General features: G+C 44.7%; 1 protein-coding gene across 1 annotated transcript in view; it reads right to left on the reverse strand.

Annotated features, from left to right (window-relative positions):
- LOC120920639 (cholinesterase-like) overlaps positions 1–18,195 on the reverse strand; it is a 73,671-nt gene that overhangs the window by 28,566 nt on the left and 26,910 nt on the right. The window contains exon 3 of the mRNA XM_040332833.1: positions 477–640. Coding sequence (XP_040188767.1) covers positions 477–640 — 164 coding nt within the window. The remainder of the gene's footprint in view (positions 1–476; positions 641–18,195) is intronic.

Genomic DNA, 18,195 nt, shown 5'->3' on the forward strand with positions numbered 1-18,195 from the left:
GAGCCATGTGTCTTCTCCCCCCCCACATACAGTATGCAGCCATGAGCCATGTTTCTTCTCCCCCCCCCCCCCCCCACATACAGTATGCAGCCATGAGCCATGTTTCTTCTCTCCCCCCCCCCCCCACATACAGTATGCAGCCATGAGCCATGTTTCTTCTCCCCCCCACATACAGTATGCAGCCATGAGCCATGTTTCTTCTCCCCCCACATACAGTATGGAGCCATGTTTCTTCTCCCCCCCACATACAGTATGCAGCCATGAGCCAGGTTTCTTCTCCCCCCCACATACAGTATGGAACCATGTTTCTTCTCCCCCCCACATACAGTATGCAGCCATGAGCCATGTGTCTTCTCCCCCCACATACAGTATTCAGCCATGAGCCATGCGTCTTCTCCCCCCACATACAGTATGCAGCCATTAAATGAATTTAAAATGAATTTGGTAATGTTATTTCAAAAATATAAATATATTACCTAGTTGTCTGGCAAGTTTTGGAAGGACAGAATTCATGAACCGACAACGTTTAGAATAAAGATTATTTTTAACTTCCCAGGAACCGGTCTTTAGGACTGTGTATGTTTCATCTTCATTGGTGTAAAGAGGCCAGGTGAAGTTGTCTTCAGCATTATGAGGTGTTCTGCAAATAAAAGAAAAAAAGTGGTGATTCTGTGGACACATGACCCAAAGTTGAAATAGGTTTTGTGTTTAAGATATAACAGGAGAAAAATTGTATATTTGCAGCAAAGATTTAAACTCTCACCATAGTTCTAGTTGCTGCTGGTCCCTTAACCATGTTTGGGCCAGGGGTTCTTTATTGCACTAGCCATTTCTACAATAGCTTGAGGGAAATAAGCAAATTACCTGTAACACCCCTTTATCACCAATAGCACAAGGCAAACCTATCCAATACAGGATCAGGCAGGGGCGGACTGACCATTGAGTCATCAGGGTTGCCAGGCTCAGTAAAACCAGGGACAGTATGTAAAAATCTATGTTTTTTTTTTTAGATCTGTCCCTGATATGTCCAAAACCGACATGCTTTTGATGTGAAAATCCCAAGATTTTAGCTGCCCTGCCTCTGCACTGCCTCCTGGCGTGGTGGTCATCTGTAAGCCCAGGGGTCCCATAATCTTCTATTGCCCGGGGGCCCCATGAGTTGTCGGTCCGCCCATGGGCGTAGGAACCGGGGGGGACGGGGGGGGACGCATCCCCCCCAGGAAATAATGCGGGGGGGGACAGGTATTGTAAAATCCCCCCCAGGTTAGAAGGACTAGAGCCGCGGCCGCCTCTCGCAGACGATCGGTGGTCCAGGGCCGCCTGCGCCGCCGATGACACTGTCTATTGTGTCTGTGAGTGCGGCATGTCTGTGTTGCTGCTGCTGCATACTTTACATGTTCTGTTCCGCTCCGCTCCCGATTGGCTGGCGGCAAACGGGGGCGGGAGCGGAGCGGAACAGAACATGTAAAGTTTGCCGCCAGCCAATAGATGATTTGCTCACTTTACAGCCCCGCCCGGCGCTCGTCCTGGCGGCGTGATGTCACTCACGCCGGGAAGGGATCATCGTGGGACTAATGGGAGGAGGCTGAGCTGCTCTGCTGCACCTAGAGGAGCCATCGCCGCTGTTAAGGCAAGTTTAAAATGGAATGGGTTAATACTGCGCTGGTCTAAATAAGTGAAATAAATTTGATTTAAATTATAACACAAAATTAATGAAAATAAATGACAAATAATTGCTGCTGCAGCCAAAATGTTAGACGTACATTAAAGGCAATATATAGAAAAAAGCTGCGCTGCATAAGTGATGAAGCCAAAAAAATAATCAATACCTATTATGATACTAATCACATCAAAGGCTAACATAAGTGATTAATGATCAAAATCAACTTATAAAAAGTGACATGTGCATGCAATAATTGATTCAAAGTGCAATCCGCATGAATATAGTCCCAAGAAAAAATTCAGAAATATCCAAATTCGTGCAAACTTCAAATGCCAGAAAAAGAAAGTGCTGAAAGTGTCCTCAGGGAAATCGTGTCCAAGTAGCAGGAAAAGATGAAAGCCACCACCTCTTATCTATATCCTGCTTACCAGAAAGACTGGATCCCTATACAGAGATCAAATACACATATGGCTCCTCAGCCCAGATGGTAATCGGTCACTCCAGCAAGCAGAAAAATCTTCTGGTCTCAGGACACAATATTACTTTCCTCTACCTCCACAATACCGCTCTCAACGAATCACCATGAAGACATTAATTCCCAAGGAAAGAAGAATCGACATAGGGCAGTATTGCTAGCATAAGTGTTTAATAAAAAAATCAGTCTCACTTACATTCAGTAGAAAAATAGTAGGCGTTTAGTATATAATAAGCCGGCCGGCTCTCTTGTACCGCTCGCTCCTTCCGGATGGCAATGAGGTACACACTGTAATGGCGTCAGCACGCCGCTCCTCCCTACGCCGTTTCGTCCTATAGCAGACTTCCTCCAGGGGCACGAGCGGCGTGCTGACTCGCCACTACATATTCTCTAGTAACAGTTCAAGGACCGCCCTGTTCTGACGTTCTGTGACCTGGCTGGCGAATCCGCCATCTTTGAATGGGGATCGCTTGCCCTTACTGATTTGCAATGTCAGTATAGTTATAGAGTTTACTTAGTTAGATGTTATTTGATCCGTGGGGCTTAAATGTATTGGAGGATATATAAAAAATGTGGTGGCAATCTTTAAAACCAAAATACAAAAAGCCGATGATCAAAACTTCTCTCTAGCGCAAGATTATAATTGTCACAGCGCATCCACACTATTATAGTATGCTTACACCAACATAACGTGAAGCATGTATATGTGACAAAATGTAAATATGTAAATATAAAAAAAGGGTTCTCTTTTAATAATTGAATGTTATAAATAAAATTGGCAATAGGTTGAAAGGTGGTTATCCACCACTAGATGGCAATATGCTCATCATCAACATTGTCTACATAGAGAATGATGTATCCTTTCTCAAGTTGACATATCAGCTCATCCAAAATAAATTGTAATGAGCATTCTGAATAAAAAATAAAAAATAATATCTTTAATTAAAATATGTTGAATTAAAAATTAAAAATGAAATTTGACTTTAAACATGATAATTAGCTGATAATGATAATGATAATTAGCTGTGCGCCGAGGAAATTCACACATAAATATATGTGAATAGAGCACCTCAAAATCTACCATGAAATTAATATATACAACCACATATACGGCGCACAGCTAATTATCATGTTTAAAGTCAAATTTCATTTTTAATTTTTAATTCAACATATTTTAATTAAAGATATTATTTTTTATTTTTTATTCAGAATGCTCATTACAATTTATTTTGGATGAGCTGATATGTCAACTTGAGAAAGGATACATCATTCTCTATGTAGACAATGTTGATGATGAGCATATTGCCATCTAGTGGTGGATAACCACCTTTCAACCTATTGCCAATTTTATTTATAACATTCAATTATTAAAAGAGAACCCTTTTTTTATATTTACATATTTACATTTTGTCACATATACATGCTTCACGTTATGTTGGTGTAAGCATACTATAATAGTGTGGATGCGCTGTGACAATTATAATCTTGCGCTAGAGAGAAGTTTTGATCATCGGCTTTTTGTATTTTGGTTTTAAAGATTGCCACCACATTTTTTATATATCCTCCAATACATTTAAGCCCCACGGATCAAATAACATCTAACTAAGTAAACTCTATAACTATACTGACATTGCAAATCAGTAAGGGCAAGCGATCCCCATTCAAAGATGGCGGATTCGCCAGCCAGGTCACAGAACGTCAGAACAGGGCGGTCCTTGAACTGTTACTAGAGAATATGTAGTGGCGAGTCAGCACGCCGCTCGTGCCCCTGGAGGAAGTCTGCTATAGGACGAAACGGCGTAGGGAGGAGCGGCGTGCTGACGCCATTACAGTGTGTACCTCATTGCCATCCGGAAGGAGCGAGCGGTACAAGAGAGCCGGCCGGCTTATTATATACTAAACGCCTACTATTTTTCTACTGAATGTAAGTGAGACTGATTTTTTTATTAAACACTTATGCTAGCAATACTGCCCTATGTCGATTCTTCTTTCCTTGGGAATTAATGTCTTCATGGTGATTCGTTGAGAGCGGTATTGTGGAGGTAGAGGAAAGTAATATTGTGTCCTGAGACCAGAAGATTTTTCTGCTTGCTGGAGTGACCGATTACCATCTGGGCTGAGGAGCCATATGTGTATTTGATCTCTGTATAGGGATCCAGTCTTTCTGGTAAGCAGGATATAGATAAGAGGTGGTGGCTTTCATCTTTTCCTGCTACTTGGACACGATTTCCCTGAGGACACTTTCAGCACTTTCTTTTTCTGGCATTTGAAGTTTGCACGAATTTGGATATTTCTGAATTTTTTCTTGGGACTATATTCATGCGGATTGCACTTTGAATCAATTATTGCATGCACATGTCACTTTTTATAAGTTGATTTTGATCATTAATCACTTATGTTAGCCTTTGATGTGATTAGTATCATAATAGGTATTGATTATTTTTTTGGCTTCATCACTTATGCAGCGCAGCTTTTTTCTATATAAAGTTTAAAATGGCTCAGTCAGGCCTAGCCCTTCAGTTAAGACAACCCTCATAAGCTAATACATTGCCCCCAAAGCAATCAAGCGAACCTAGGCTGACATCACGCACATTGCACATTGCTAATGTTTGCACTGACATTTTTTAATGGCTCCCCAATGCACTAAAGGAACACACCTGCATTGTAGCACTGGGCACATGGTGCATGGTAATGCACTACCTATGGCATATGTTTTCATGACATTCCATATTGTGTACTCTCCTTCTTTTATTCCTTATTTCTTCTGCAAGCTAAATCCCATAATAGGCCGGCATCATGTGACATGATGAGCCACCAGGAAAGGAACAATATGGTCAACAGTTACACAGTTTTCTATATTCCTGGTACTTATCATGCCGGCCTATTATGGGATTTAGCTTGCAGAAGAAATAAGGAATAAAAGGAGAGTACACAATATGGAATGTCAGGAAAACATATGCCATAGGTAGTGCATTACCATGCATTGTGGTGTGCCAGTGCTACAATGCAGGTGTGTTCCTTTAGTGTATTGGGGAGCCATTAAAAAATGTCAGTGCAAACATTACATTTTTTTTTTGGGGTGAACTCCCGCTTTAAGGGGATTGGCAACAAAAACCTTCACATTTTTCTTTGTATATATACCCTTAAAGTGCCAGGTGGGTGCACTGGTCAGTGGTCATAGTAACGCATGCATTAATGTCAGTGCAGGACATTAATAGGAGTTACTATGACCAGTGCAGGACATTTACCCCCCTCCCCCTCGCCGCCATGCTGTATATTAAAAAATGCTAATGCTATATGTCGGTTTATTTTTACTAATGCTATATGTCGGTTTATTTTTACTAATGCTATGATGGTTTATTTTTTTATTGCTGGATTTTGCTCTTCGCATTACCCTCTCTGGATTGCTTTAATAGTTTGATTTATTGGCTTGAGATACGAATATACCTGGCGAGTAAAAATGCTGTCCCCCCCCAGATTTGTAAGGGTTCCTACACCCATGGGTCTGCCCCTGGGATCAGGTGAAAAATTAAGGAAAACAGAAGAAAGAAGAAACAGCAGTGACCAAAAGAACCAGCTAGCTGTATATATTACAGTTTTATTTTTGGGTATGAATAGGCTTTATTGGGAAAATTTTTGCTACTCTCCAAAACCATTATGATCTTTAAAATCTCACGGGTGCATCCTATATTAATGGTTATTTGTAAAATAAAGATTGCATAAATAAAAATATCAAAGTGAGGGCAGAATCCCTCTAAGATTTCCCCATCTTAGGGCAACAATTTTTTTTTCACCTGCTTTCTCAGCGACAATGGTCACCAGTACAAACAGTGTTAAAGCGGGGGTTCACCCTATTAATAAAAAACATTTTTTTTTTCCCCTCTAGCATAAAATGAGGCATATACAGACTGATTTTACTGTTGTGGGTTTAATAACACTTTAAATATTGTGCTGCACTATTGTTATGATTAAGATATAAAAAAAAAATTCTTCCTATCATTATTCACAGTAGTACACAATGGCATAATCTTCACGCACAGTGATCGCGTTGATGGTTCACAATCTTTAAAGCGGTGGTTCACCCTTATTAACAACTTTCTATCATTAAATTAGGCATAGTAGCGCGAGCTACAGTATGCCTGTCTTTATTTTTTTTAGCCCGGTACTCACTCTGCAATCGTAGAGAGAAGAATCCGACTCCCCGCGGGGAATGGGCGTTCCTATGGAGAGGGAAGGTGATTGACGGCCGGCTCTGGCACGTCACGCTTCTCCGGAAATAGCCGAAATAGGACTTGGCGCTTCACGGCGCCTGCGCATAGTCTGTGCGCAGGCGCCGTGAAGAGCCGAGACCTACTCCAGCTATCTTCGGGGAGCGTGACGTGCCAAAGCCGGCCGTCAATCATGCTGCCTCTGGATAGGAACGCCCATTCCCCGCGGGGAGTCGGAATCATCTCGCTAGGATTGCAGAGTGAGTACCGGGCTAAAAAAATAAAGACAGGCATACTGTAGCTCGCGCTACTATGCCTAATTTAATGATAGAAAGTTGTTAAGGGTGAACCACCGCTTTAAAGATTGTGAACCATCAACGCGATCACTGTGCGTGAAGATTATGCCATTGTGTACTACTGTGAATAATGATAGGAAGAATTTTTTTTTTATATCTTAATCATAACAATAGTGCAGCACAATATTTAAAGTGTTATTAAACCCACAACAGTAAAATCAGTCTGTATATGCAGTAAAGCATGCTTTTTTTTTTTTACCAACTGTGGAACCTAAGGTGTTATTCCACCGCATTGTGTAAAAAAGGCTGTTTGACCCTTTCTTCCACTTTGTAGTGACTCTGCACATGCTCAGTTTGGGGTGTATTGCTAGAGAGTTTTTTTTTTTTTCTTTGGCCCTGTGCCAATCAGCACTGTCCAGACAGAGGCTCAGGGGTCCTGCATCCACATAGGACACAGTCAAACAAAATATCCTGCGCTCAACAGTAGTGTGAGGGCAATGGAAGAAGCTTGATATTCCCATGTCTCCCAGTACATGCACAGGCCTTGCTGCCCTCCAAGGGTCAGGGGATACCCAAGGGGAAAGTGACAGGGCGCACCAACCTTGTGCATTACCCAAGTAATATTTATTAAAATCAAAAACGAGGGAAACACTCACAAAAACAAGTGGATAGTAAAAATAGGATTTTTTTTAATACAGCTTTCCTGTAAAATCCTTTTCTTCGGAATACATCACGGGACACAGAGCCTTAATTAATGCTTTATGTAGTCACCACTAGGGATGAGCCGAACACCCCCCCATTCGGGTTCGCACCAGAACCGTCGAACGGACCGAACGTTCGCGCAAACATTTAGAACCCCATTGACGTCTATGGGACTGGAACGTTCGAATTCAAAAGTGCTCATTTTAAAGCCCAATATGCAAGTTATTGTCGTAAAACGTCTTTGAGAACCCGGGTCTTGCCCCAGGGAACATGTATTAATGGAAAAAAGGTTCTAAAAACTGTTGTTTTTTTCAGGACTCCTGAAAAAAAAAAAACTACAGTTTTTAAAACTTTTTTTCCAAAAAGACCCGGGTTCTCAAAGGACGTATAGACACCCAGCAGGTACAATATTAAAGGAATTTTTCTTTTTAATTTAAGCATCATTAAAATCACTGCTCCTGAATCTTTAGGTGCAAACTACAGAGGACACAGCCAGTACACACCAAGTAGCTTTAGGTGCAAACTACAGAGGACACGTAAGAATACTGCAGCTAGCACAATCACCTGCCTGCCAGTAAATTAGGAAGAACTGATCTAGCTTAACTATACAGTGTATAAATATATGTACAACACCTGGGATGTATATATATCCTCTACACACCAACATTAACTGACTAGCCTGCCTGCTCTATCTACCTGAAAAAAATTACTCTCTATCCTCTCTTAACCACCGCAACACACTACACAAGGCCGACCTGCAGGCGGCTTTTTATAGTGTGGGGCGTGTACTAAACCCCCTGAGCCATAATTGGCCAAAGCCACCCTGGCTTTGGCCAATTATGGCTCTCCTTTTTTTGCAAGCTGTGATTGGCCAAGCATGCGAGTCATAGTGCATGCTTCGCCAAACATCAGCCAGCAATGCCGCAGTGAATTATGGTCTGTGAAACGTAACTCGAATTTGGCACGAACGACCCGTTTTGTTCGTATTTCGACGAACGATCGAACATACGATGTTCGAGTCGAACTTGAGTTTGACTCGAATACGAAGCCTATCCCTAGTCACCACAGGTGATTGGACACTGGCAAACACAATTAGAATCAAGTTCCTCCCCTATATAACCCCCTCCCAAAATGGACAGTACCTCAGTTTTGTAGAAAAGCAATAAGTGTTCCACGTTAACTCCACATATATTTTTTTATTTTTATAAGGCAGGATGGAATATTGGACCCTGCGATAGTAGGTCTGGGCGTAATGGAAGAACCCAAGGTCTTCCTATTGCCATCCTTATGACTTCTGCGTACCAGGGTCTCTCGGATGGATACGTTACGAAGTATAGGGTTGGGCCCAAGATTCATGAGATGGATTGACAATTTATACAAACATCCCATGGCAAGGGTTAAAGTTAATGGAAGTATGTCATCCGCTTTTGAAATGTTCAATGGAACAAGACAAGGGTGTCCGCTTTCACCACTCCTATATGTAATTACATTGGAACCATTGTTGGAAAAAAAAAATTAGGAAAAATGCGGATATAGGAGGAGTAGGAATTGGAGAAGAACATAAGGTTGCTGCTTTCACGGACGACATACTTCTATACATAACTAAGCCAAGGTTAATCACTACCAAATGCAATAAAAGAATTGAAGGATTATGGTGAGCTCACAAACTTTAAGATAAACCCCCACAAAAACAACGATATTAAACTTAGGAATAGAAAGGAAAGAGGAAATAGCTTTACAACAGGAATTCCCGTTCTCCTGGGAGCCAGAAGCACCAACATATCTGGGAATTAAATTAACTCCTACTATAGGAAAAATATATTTTGCCAACTATGTTTCATTATTGAATGAAGTAAAAGAAGATATAAAAAAAAAAAACATAACCGAGGAGACCTACATCGTGAATGGGAAGAATAAATCTATTAAAAAATGGTGATCCTACCAAAACTTCTATACAAATTCCAAATGCTCCCGATAGATATACCTCAATGTTTTTTTAAAACTAGGAGAACAATCATTTTGAAATATATATCTGGCATAATAAAAAACCTAGAGCAGACATGTCCAAAGTCTGGCCCGTGGGCCAGTTGCGGCCCGCGAACCGGTTCTATACGGCCCCCATCGATGTTGGCAATTTGGCACCCTTGTGGCCCCCCAGGCAAGGACGAGCGCGAGATTTAAAAAAAAAAAAAAAAAAAAAAAAAAAAAAAAGTTCTCTAATACCGACGATTAGGCAGATACACAGGCTGGAGCATATTGCTGTGGGTGTATTCCAACACCGCTGACACGGGGCGCCAATAGCAGACACTGTGTCATTTCCCTAAGGCAGAGCTGCAGAGCTCTCAGTGTCTGATTGGCGGCGGTGATTGGCTGCGGCGCTGCCCGTGTCCAAGGCGGCTCATGTGATCCCTGCTGTGAGGAGCTGTGAGGTAAAGAGTTCACTCACACATCATCAGCATCAGCTATATCACAAATATAAGAAAAACAAACTCATTCTTGCCCTGATCTGAGCCTGTGGAGGCAAGAAAATATATATATTTAAAAAAAAAAAAATTGCTCATCCTTGCCCTGTTCTGAGCCTGTGGAAAGGTTACAAGTGGGGGCCAGAAATAAATACAATATTGCTCATCCTTGCACTGATCTGAGCCTGGTGAGAGATTACAAGTGGGGGCCAGAAAAATAGCTCATCCTTGCTACAGAAGTGATAAAGGCCAGATTTCTCAGGAGAGAAAATACAATTTGTACTGAACTGAGCTCATCCTTACCCTGAGCGGAGCCAAAGAGGAGATAGATAGATAGATAGATATATAGATAGATATATATCTATTTATCTATCTCTGACGGTATGCGAGGTGCGATACATGACAATAGGTACATTTCACCTCGCATTCGTTCCATTATGAGGGAGTGAACCGGAATCCGGTCTGGGTTTCACAGCCTCTGGGGCTGGTTAGGAATCCGGTCTGGATGTTTGGGCCCACTGGAGTCCACAGTCAGGTGGACTCTAAAAGACCAGGAACCTGAGTGTGAGGGGCTCTATGGAAAGTAACTGCAAGAAAAGGTTTGCTTTATTGTTTTTTTGTGGGTGATGGGGACCAGCCCCGCACTGTATAGAGAGGAGATCCTGTTTGTTTAGTTTAGCGCCGGAAGGCAAGGATTTTATTTACTGTTTTGTTTATTTTTACCTGCATACCATTTACAAATAAAATCTGGCATCCACCAGACTTAAAAGAAAGTGCCTGCTTGCGGACTGCGATTCAGAAAAGGTGATCCCCACAAGCTAATCCCTCACACGTGGTAGATTCAGCGGGCACTTTTCTGAAAATGGAAGACATTTTAAAGGCCCTGCTACAGGCCAATGCGGCTCAGCGAGAAACCAACCGCCAAGTCGCAGAGGCTGTTGCAGCACAACAGGCTGCCCAGCAGGAGATAAACCGACAGTTCGCCGAAGCTCTGGTGGAATTGAAAAAGGGGTCCGCCCCTCCGGTGTCAGCGGAACCAAAGATAGTACGTGCCTCCTACCACCTGCAAAAGATGACACCGGCGGATGATGTTGAGGCGTACATGGCGACTTTCGAGAGAGTCGCTGTTCACGAAGGATTGCCAAAAGAGCAGTGGGCGGGACTATTGGCCCCATTCCTAACAGGAGAACCCTAAAAGGCCTATTTTGACCTAGAACCAGATAAGGCCCAGGACTATGAGACTCTAAAGACAGAGATACTTGCACGCTTGGGTGTCACCATGGCCGTCCAGGCGCAGCGTGTGCATCAGTGGTCCTACTCCAGCAACAAGCCACCCCAGCCACAAATGTTTGACCTGGTCCACCTCACCAGGAAGCGGTTGCAGCCAGAGACTCTGACCAGCCCTCAGATTGTGGAGCGTGTGGTAATGGACCGGTGCCTGCGTGCGCTTCCTGCTGCCCTGAGGAAGTGGGTCGGACAGGGGGACCCCAGCACTGCAGCCCAAATGGTGGACCTAGTGGAGAGGCACAGTGCTACAGAGGACTTGGTAAACCCACCTACGCCCCACTTCGCTGTGTCTAGGGGTGCAAGATCTCCCAACGGTTCGGGTAAGACTGTTCCGGCGTTCAAGAGCTTGGGGAAAGTGGATAAAACTGTTGTTACAGCAGATGAGACTGTAGGTCCTAGACCTGGAGACTGGCCAAAGAAGCCAGGAAGGTCTTTGGGACCGTTAAGAGGACTGGGGGTAGGGCAAATAGTGTTTTCGTTGCCATGCATTAGGCCATATTGCTGCAGACTGCCCTCTAAATGATGAACCTATGCAATGTGTTTATGCTCATAGGAAAAGACGCATCTCTTTGCACAGGTCGCATGTGTTGCGGTCGGTCAGAGTCACCTTGAAAAACAGATGTGCGTTATTGTAGTGGATGGCAAACCTCTCACAGTCCCTACTAGACTCTGGTAGTGTGGTGACCCTAGTCAGGAGTGCTTGTGTAGACCCCGCAAAACTACACCCCAGTAGTATTGGGGTAATTTGCATCCATGGGGACACTCGGGACTACCAGACAGCGGTGGTTGAGGTTGATACCCCCTGGGGCAGTGTAACACATTCAGTGGGGGTGGTACCCTCACTGCTCCATGAAGCTTTAGTGGGGAGAGATTTTCCCCATTTTTGGAAGTTATGGGAGAGCCAAGGGAGGCTCGTATATATAGAGCTCCCCCTGCTGGCGAAACACAGGAACTCTCACCAGACCCGTTTTGCCAAAGGGAAAGGTATGCTGTTGGTGCGATCGAGGAAGCCGGAGATCCTCTTCCTTTCCCTGCCATGGCCGGGGAACCGGAGGACTGGGAAGCTAGCACCCTGCCTGAGGGTAACAAACAGGATGTCCCATCTGACCCTGACATAGAGAGTAGCCAAAATGTGGTACCAGACCTGGAAGTCAGGAGAGAGGATTTCTGTACCGAGCAGCTGCGAGAGCCCACACTCATGAGAGCCAGGGAAAATGTTAAGATGTTGGATGGGGAACCGGTGGATCCTAGTAGGGTGGTGTCCTTCCCCTACATCGCAATTAAAAACAATTTGTTAGGCGCATGCGCGGAGGCGTCCAAGATGGCCGCGTAAGCTAGGAGCTCCGCTCTGCCTCAGCCCCACGCCAGCCCTAGCACCGGTTTCACGGCGGTGCCAAGACCCCGGAGGGTCGGATTAGATTGGGGAACGCTCGGTCGAGCCCCCCATGTATAGCGGAGCGGTCCGGAGGGGCCTGGAGGCGAGTTACACGGCGCTAGAGATACAGGCCGATTCCAAGATGGCGGCCGCGCCTCAGCTACAACTACCTCACGCAGGGGGAAACGCTGACCTGAGGCAAGTGATCGCTCCGGCCACTTTAAATTTCCCTCCTTTGCTGGCCCAAGGCTCTCCAGGCTCCCTAGCACCCTCAGCAGCCGCCTTGGGTCCCCAGTCAGACTCCACACTGCTCCATTACAAGGGCCAGGCACAAGGTGTAATACAGGCCTCACCAGTCTCCATGGCTGCTGGTCACTCAGAATCAGAAATACCTCAGAATGCAGGGGAGCTCTTTTTGAAGTTCTCTGAACTACTTGAACGTGAGTTAGCCCAAACAGCAGTTAACATTACTAAGGAAATACATGCTGACTTCCAGAATCTGGGCTCCAGGATGGAGATCATAGAAAATAAATTGGACATCACTATATCCAGAACTAACCAGAACACTGACCAAATACAATCACTTCAGGAACAACTAGACGTGGCCCTTACTAGAATTGACGACCTCGAAAATCGTTCCAGAAGGGACAATTTTAGGGTGAGGGGTCTCCCTGAATCCGTTACAGACATCCCCAAAGCTATCCAAGACCTCATCAAAAGCATGATCCCCGCTATTGCACCCCACAAGCTGGAGCTGGACAGGGCCCATAGGTCTCTGGGCCCCCTGAGAAAGGATGGATCTCCCAGAGATATTATAGTAAAACCCCATTACTTCTCAGTGAAGGAGGAGGTCATGAGGGCATCCCGTCAGCAACCCCGCATATCCTTCCTGGGTCAGGATATTCAAATCTTTGCTGACATTTCTGCAGCTACTATACAAAAACGCAGATCGCTGAAACCTTTATTGCTGATTTTGTCCCAAAAGGACATCAAATATTGGTGGGGATTTCCGTTTGCCTTAAAATTTGCCTTCAAGGGTAAAACTCACGCCTTTACCACGCTATCTGAAGGAGAAAAAATTTTGCTAGCCTTAAAATTGATCTCACTGGACTCAGCAATGGACACGTCAAATCTTCCACCAGGTCCTTACAAACGGTCCACCCCGGCAAGTCCTTTATCCCCCACTTGGCACACAAGCAAAAGCAGACGCACCAAAGACACCACAAAGACCTGAACTAATCATCATAGCGGTCCCGCCCGCTGTTCTGGAAGTTTTCCTCCGCTTGGTGCTCTCAAAGGAGGATATTATACCTGTTAGGTATAATGTATCTGGGTTCTCTATCCGTGGCTGGGGACCCATGAAATACCCGGAAAAGAAAAGAAGGGAAAGGGGAAAAAATTTCTTTTTTTTCCTTTTTTGGAGACTGTTTTGTTTTCTAGTCACATGTTCTTTGCACTGACCGTGATCCGTACATTTTTCTCTTGAGCCGTGATAGTATACATTTAGAGTGTTATATGATAAGCTATTGTTTTCTTGTTGACTCTAAAGGGTTGATAGGGGCTGAGGCAGTTGCCTTGCGCCTCAGATCATACCTGGACGGGGACTATGTCGCTGTCGGGGTTTGGTCCTGTAGCCCGAGTTAAGGGCTACGTTACTGTTTTGTCTGACGAAGGTGGATGGGATCTATATCCCTTCCATGTTCGTTGTGAAGACATACTTCATATTTTACAATGTATTATTTCTACTTTTGTTTGTTCTCTTATTTTTCTTCTTACTAACCTTTTTTCCTTGATTGCCAGTTCGTGCATATGTCATCTTACCTATAGTGTTCCAGGCCTCGGCTCCGGTCTTGTTTCGCTCTGCTGTCTCCCATGCCTCCATGTCGATGGGGTAAGTTCCAAATTGCACCCACTTTATTCTCCCAATGACCTCACCACATAACTTGACTTTGCCGAACTTGGTTAGAGTTGCCTCACACAATGTTCAGGGCTTGAACTCGCCCGTCAAGAGAAGGAAGGTGTTTCAGTCTTACCATTCCCGGAGGATGTCAGTTATCTTATTACAAGAGACACATTTTCCGACCACTTACACACCCTCCTTTCTCCATGCGCAATACCCACAATTTTTTCTGGCTAATGCCGAGGATAAAACGAGAGGGGTGGCTATCCTTTTTGCGAAATCTTGCAAATTTAACCCGCTCCTGACTCACAGAGATCCTAATGGTAGATTTATGTTGGTTAAGGGGGAATTGGATGGACTTCTAGTGTCATTTATTTCATACTACGCCCCCAACAGAGGACAGACCGGGATTTTTTTCGGGCTCCATTAGTATTGCTAGAGGTACTAGACAGGGCTGCCCATTGTCCCCCTTGATTTTCGCAATAGCGATTGAGACACTTGCTATTGCGATCAGGTCGGATCCGGATATTAGGGGGGTATCGTGCGGCTCCCAAATCCATAAATGCGCTCTCTTTGCAGACGACCTTCTTCTGTATATCTCCTCCCCGACCACCTCCCTTCCAATTCTTTGCAACTTATTGGAGTCCTTCGGGAAGATTTCGGGTTTGCGGGTGAATTGGAATAAATCTCAAGCCTTAAACATCTCCACCCACCCCTCAGTGATCAATCACTTGAAACCCCATTATGAATTCCAGTGGGCCGAATCATCCATTCGTTACTTAGGCATAAACCTCACAACCAAAATTGAACTTCTCTACCAGGCTAATTATCCACCTATATTTCGGAAACTAGAGCTAGATTTACAGACGTGGGCTCGACACAAACTTTCGTGGACAGGTAGGGTCAATGCAGTCAAAATGACCCTCCTACCAAGGTTACTCTACTTGTTCAGATCTCTACCAATAGCGGTTAAAAAAGACCAACTCCGTTCATTACAGAGTAAAATTCTGAAATTCGTTTGGGAGGGCAAAGGTTATAGAGTGGCACAAAATGTCCTTTATGGGCTCAGAACACAAGGAGGTCTTGGACTACCAAACCTGTTCAAATACTACCAAGCTGCCAGATAAGGACAATTTTCTGCTATTTTTGCGGAATGTGAAAAACCAGAGTGGATAGATATGGAAGGTTTGGCGATCCCTAGCCTTTCAATAGAGAGCCTTTTTTGGTCATCCCAAAAATCTAGACCTTCGATACTGTCCCCCACATTGTCGCAATCTTTTAGACTCTGGGATGGTCTGAGACACCTTCCTTCTTTGGTCTCGGAGACTAAGCCTTTGACACGGATCTTTCTCAACCCGCAGTTTCCCATAGGGATGGACATTTCAGCTTTCCAATGGTGGCTGGACAAAGGGATCTATAGAATAGGCGACTTTTTGACAGCCACGGGCCCACTTTCACTGGAGCATTGTGTGAGGACACTTGACTTACCGCTATCGGAGAGAGCCCGGTACACCCAAATTTTTAACTTTGTGTCATCCCACTGGTCTGACAATTTCAGGCACGCAACTCTTACTAGTTACGAAAGTTGGTGTAAACAATTGACGGAACACAAGGGGGGAATATCTATATTATATAGAGCTCTATCCGAGGTTTCCACAAAATTCTCATACATGGAGGCATGGGAGAGGGATCTGCGGATGACCTGGGACCTGAGTAGATGGCACAAGGTAGGTTTGAAAACTTTCAAAGGTCTAGTGAATACTTCCTTAGCTGAAGCTAACATAAAGGTTCTGATGCGGTGGTACCTGGTACCCAGTAGATTGGCTGCGATGTTTCCTACGTCTTCCCCGTTATGCTTTCGCAACTGTCAAACGCACGGCACGATGCTTCACGTTTGGTGGGAGTGCCCCAGAATCAGGGGATTTTGGAACAGAATCTTTTGCCTTATCAGAAAAGTTACGGGAGTACAGGTGGAGAAATCCCCGCATATCGCTCTGCTAGGTTCCGAAATTCCTCGAGTCTCCAAACCCATACAAAAACTGATAGCTTTCATGCTCATAGGAGCTAAAACCACTCTAGCGGCAGCCTGGAAGCAACCTAGGGTCTCGTTCTTAGCAGCTAAGGGGAAGATTTCATGGATCATGACGCAGGAAAAAATGGTCAGCTCTATCTCTAATACCAGGGATAGTTTTGAGGCCATATGGGAACCTTGGGCCAGACATGTTGGTGTATCCCTATCGCCGGGTCAGGCTCTGTCCCCCTCAGGTACTTAATTGGACTACTGGCAATCAACTCTTTTCTTATTTGTTCTATCTTTCTTTTTATTTCTTTTCTTTCTTCCTTTCTTCCTTTCCTTCTCCTTCTGTCATGATACCTTTGGTACAATCTCCTCTTCGAGATGTTTGATTTAGTTATTATACTAGTCTATTAATAGACGACACTTTCAGGGGAGCACCCTGGGGGAGGGGGAGAGTTTGGTTGGGGAGTGGGAGGTCTTCCTACTCACACATCCCTTGGGATGTGACGGGAGGTCTAGAGCTCTTCTCCACATTTTGGGCGGGGTCCGAGGTTATCTAGGGTCACAGAAGTCTCTCATCGTTATTAAGTTATGCTATCCCTTTATCCGACACAGCATGCTCCCTTTACGGGGTGTCGGTTGAGACTCTGTACGAAAAGCGTTGTTTTGGATCCTCGTCCCTCTTCAACTCTGGCTACACATAGATGGGTAGGAGATCTCCTACGGGGACATTAATTTATATTTTTATTACTCTCTCTTCATGGTGCTAGATTAACTTAAGATGTACATTGAAATTTGGACTGTATCTTCATTATTTATTGATCGCGACACGCTATACTGAGGCCATACCCTTATGCAACACCTCCGCTAAGGCTATTGCCAAGGAATTGGTCCAGGTATTTAGTCGAGTGGGGATCCCAAAGGAGGTCTTGACCGATCAGGGCACACCTTTTATGTCGAGGGTTACCAAGGAGTTGTGTAGATTGTACAAAATCTCCCATCTCCGCACTTCTGTCTACCACCCCCAAACCGATGGTTTGGTCGAAAGATTTAATAAAACATTGAAGAGTATGCTGAAAAAGGTGGTCGACAAAGATGGAGAAACTGGCATTTTTTGCTACCATATCTCATGTTTGCCATACGAGAGGTCCCGCAGGCATCCACAGGCTACTCCCCCTTTGAGCTCTTGTATGGTAGGCATCCCAGGGGCCTGCTAGATGTGGCCAAAGAAACGTGGGAAGGTGAGGTTAGCCCATATAGGAGCGTCATAGAGCACGTCTCTTTGATGCAGGATCGAATCACAGCTGTCCTGCCCCTGGTACGGGAACATATGGAGCAAGCCCAGGAGGCCCAGAGGAGGGTCTATAACCGGGGTGCCAAGGTCTGTTCTTTCAGCCCGGGGGACAGAGTGTTGCTACTGGTTCCCACGGTAGAAAGTACGTTTCTAGCAAAGTGGCAGGGTCCCTTCGAGGTTGTCGAAAGGGGAGGTAAACTACAAAGTATACCAGCCTGGGAAAAGGAAACCATACCAAATTTACCATGTGAATCTCTTAAAGCCCTGGAAGGACTGAGAGACTTTACTGGCCACATCCCCGCCTCCAACAGACCGGATACCCGGGACACCTGACGTCCCCCTCACGGATTCCCTGTCCGTAGCACAACAAATTGACGTTAGGGCATTCCTGCAGAAAAAGAGACTGTAACGGACACAGGCATGCTGCCGAGACAGTTATAATCTTCGTGCAGGGGGACTACAAGGAACTGCATGGCTTGTCACAAGTAGATGTACCACATTGTATTCTGAGCTCAA

The sequence above is a fragment of the Rana temporaria genome, chromosome 13 (assembly GCF_905171775.1).
Source record: "Rana temporaria chromosome 13, aRanTem1.1, whole genome shotgun sequence".
In the NCBI taxonomy this organism is placed as follows: Eukaryota; Metazoa; Chordata; class Amphibia; order Anura; family Ranidae; genus Rana; species Rana temporaria.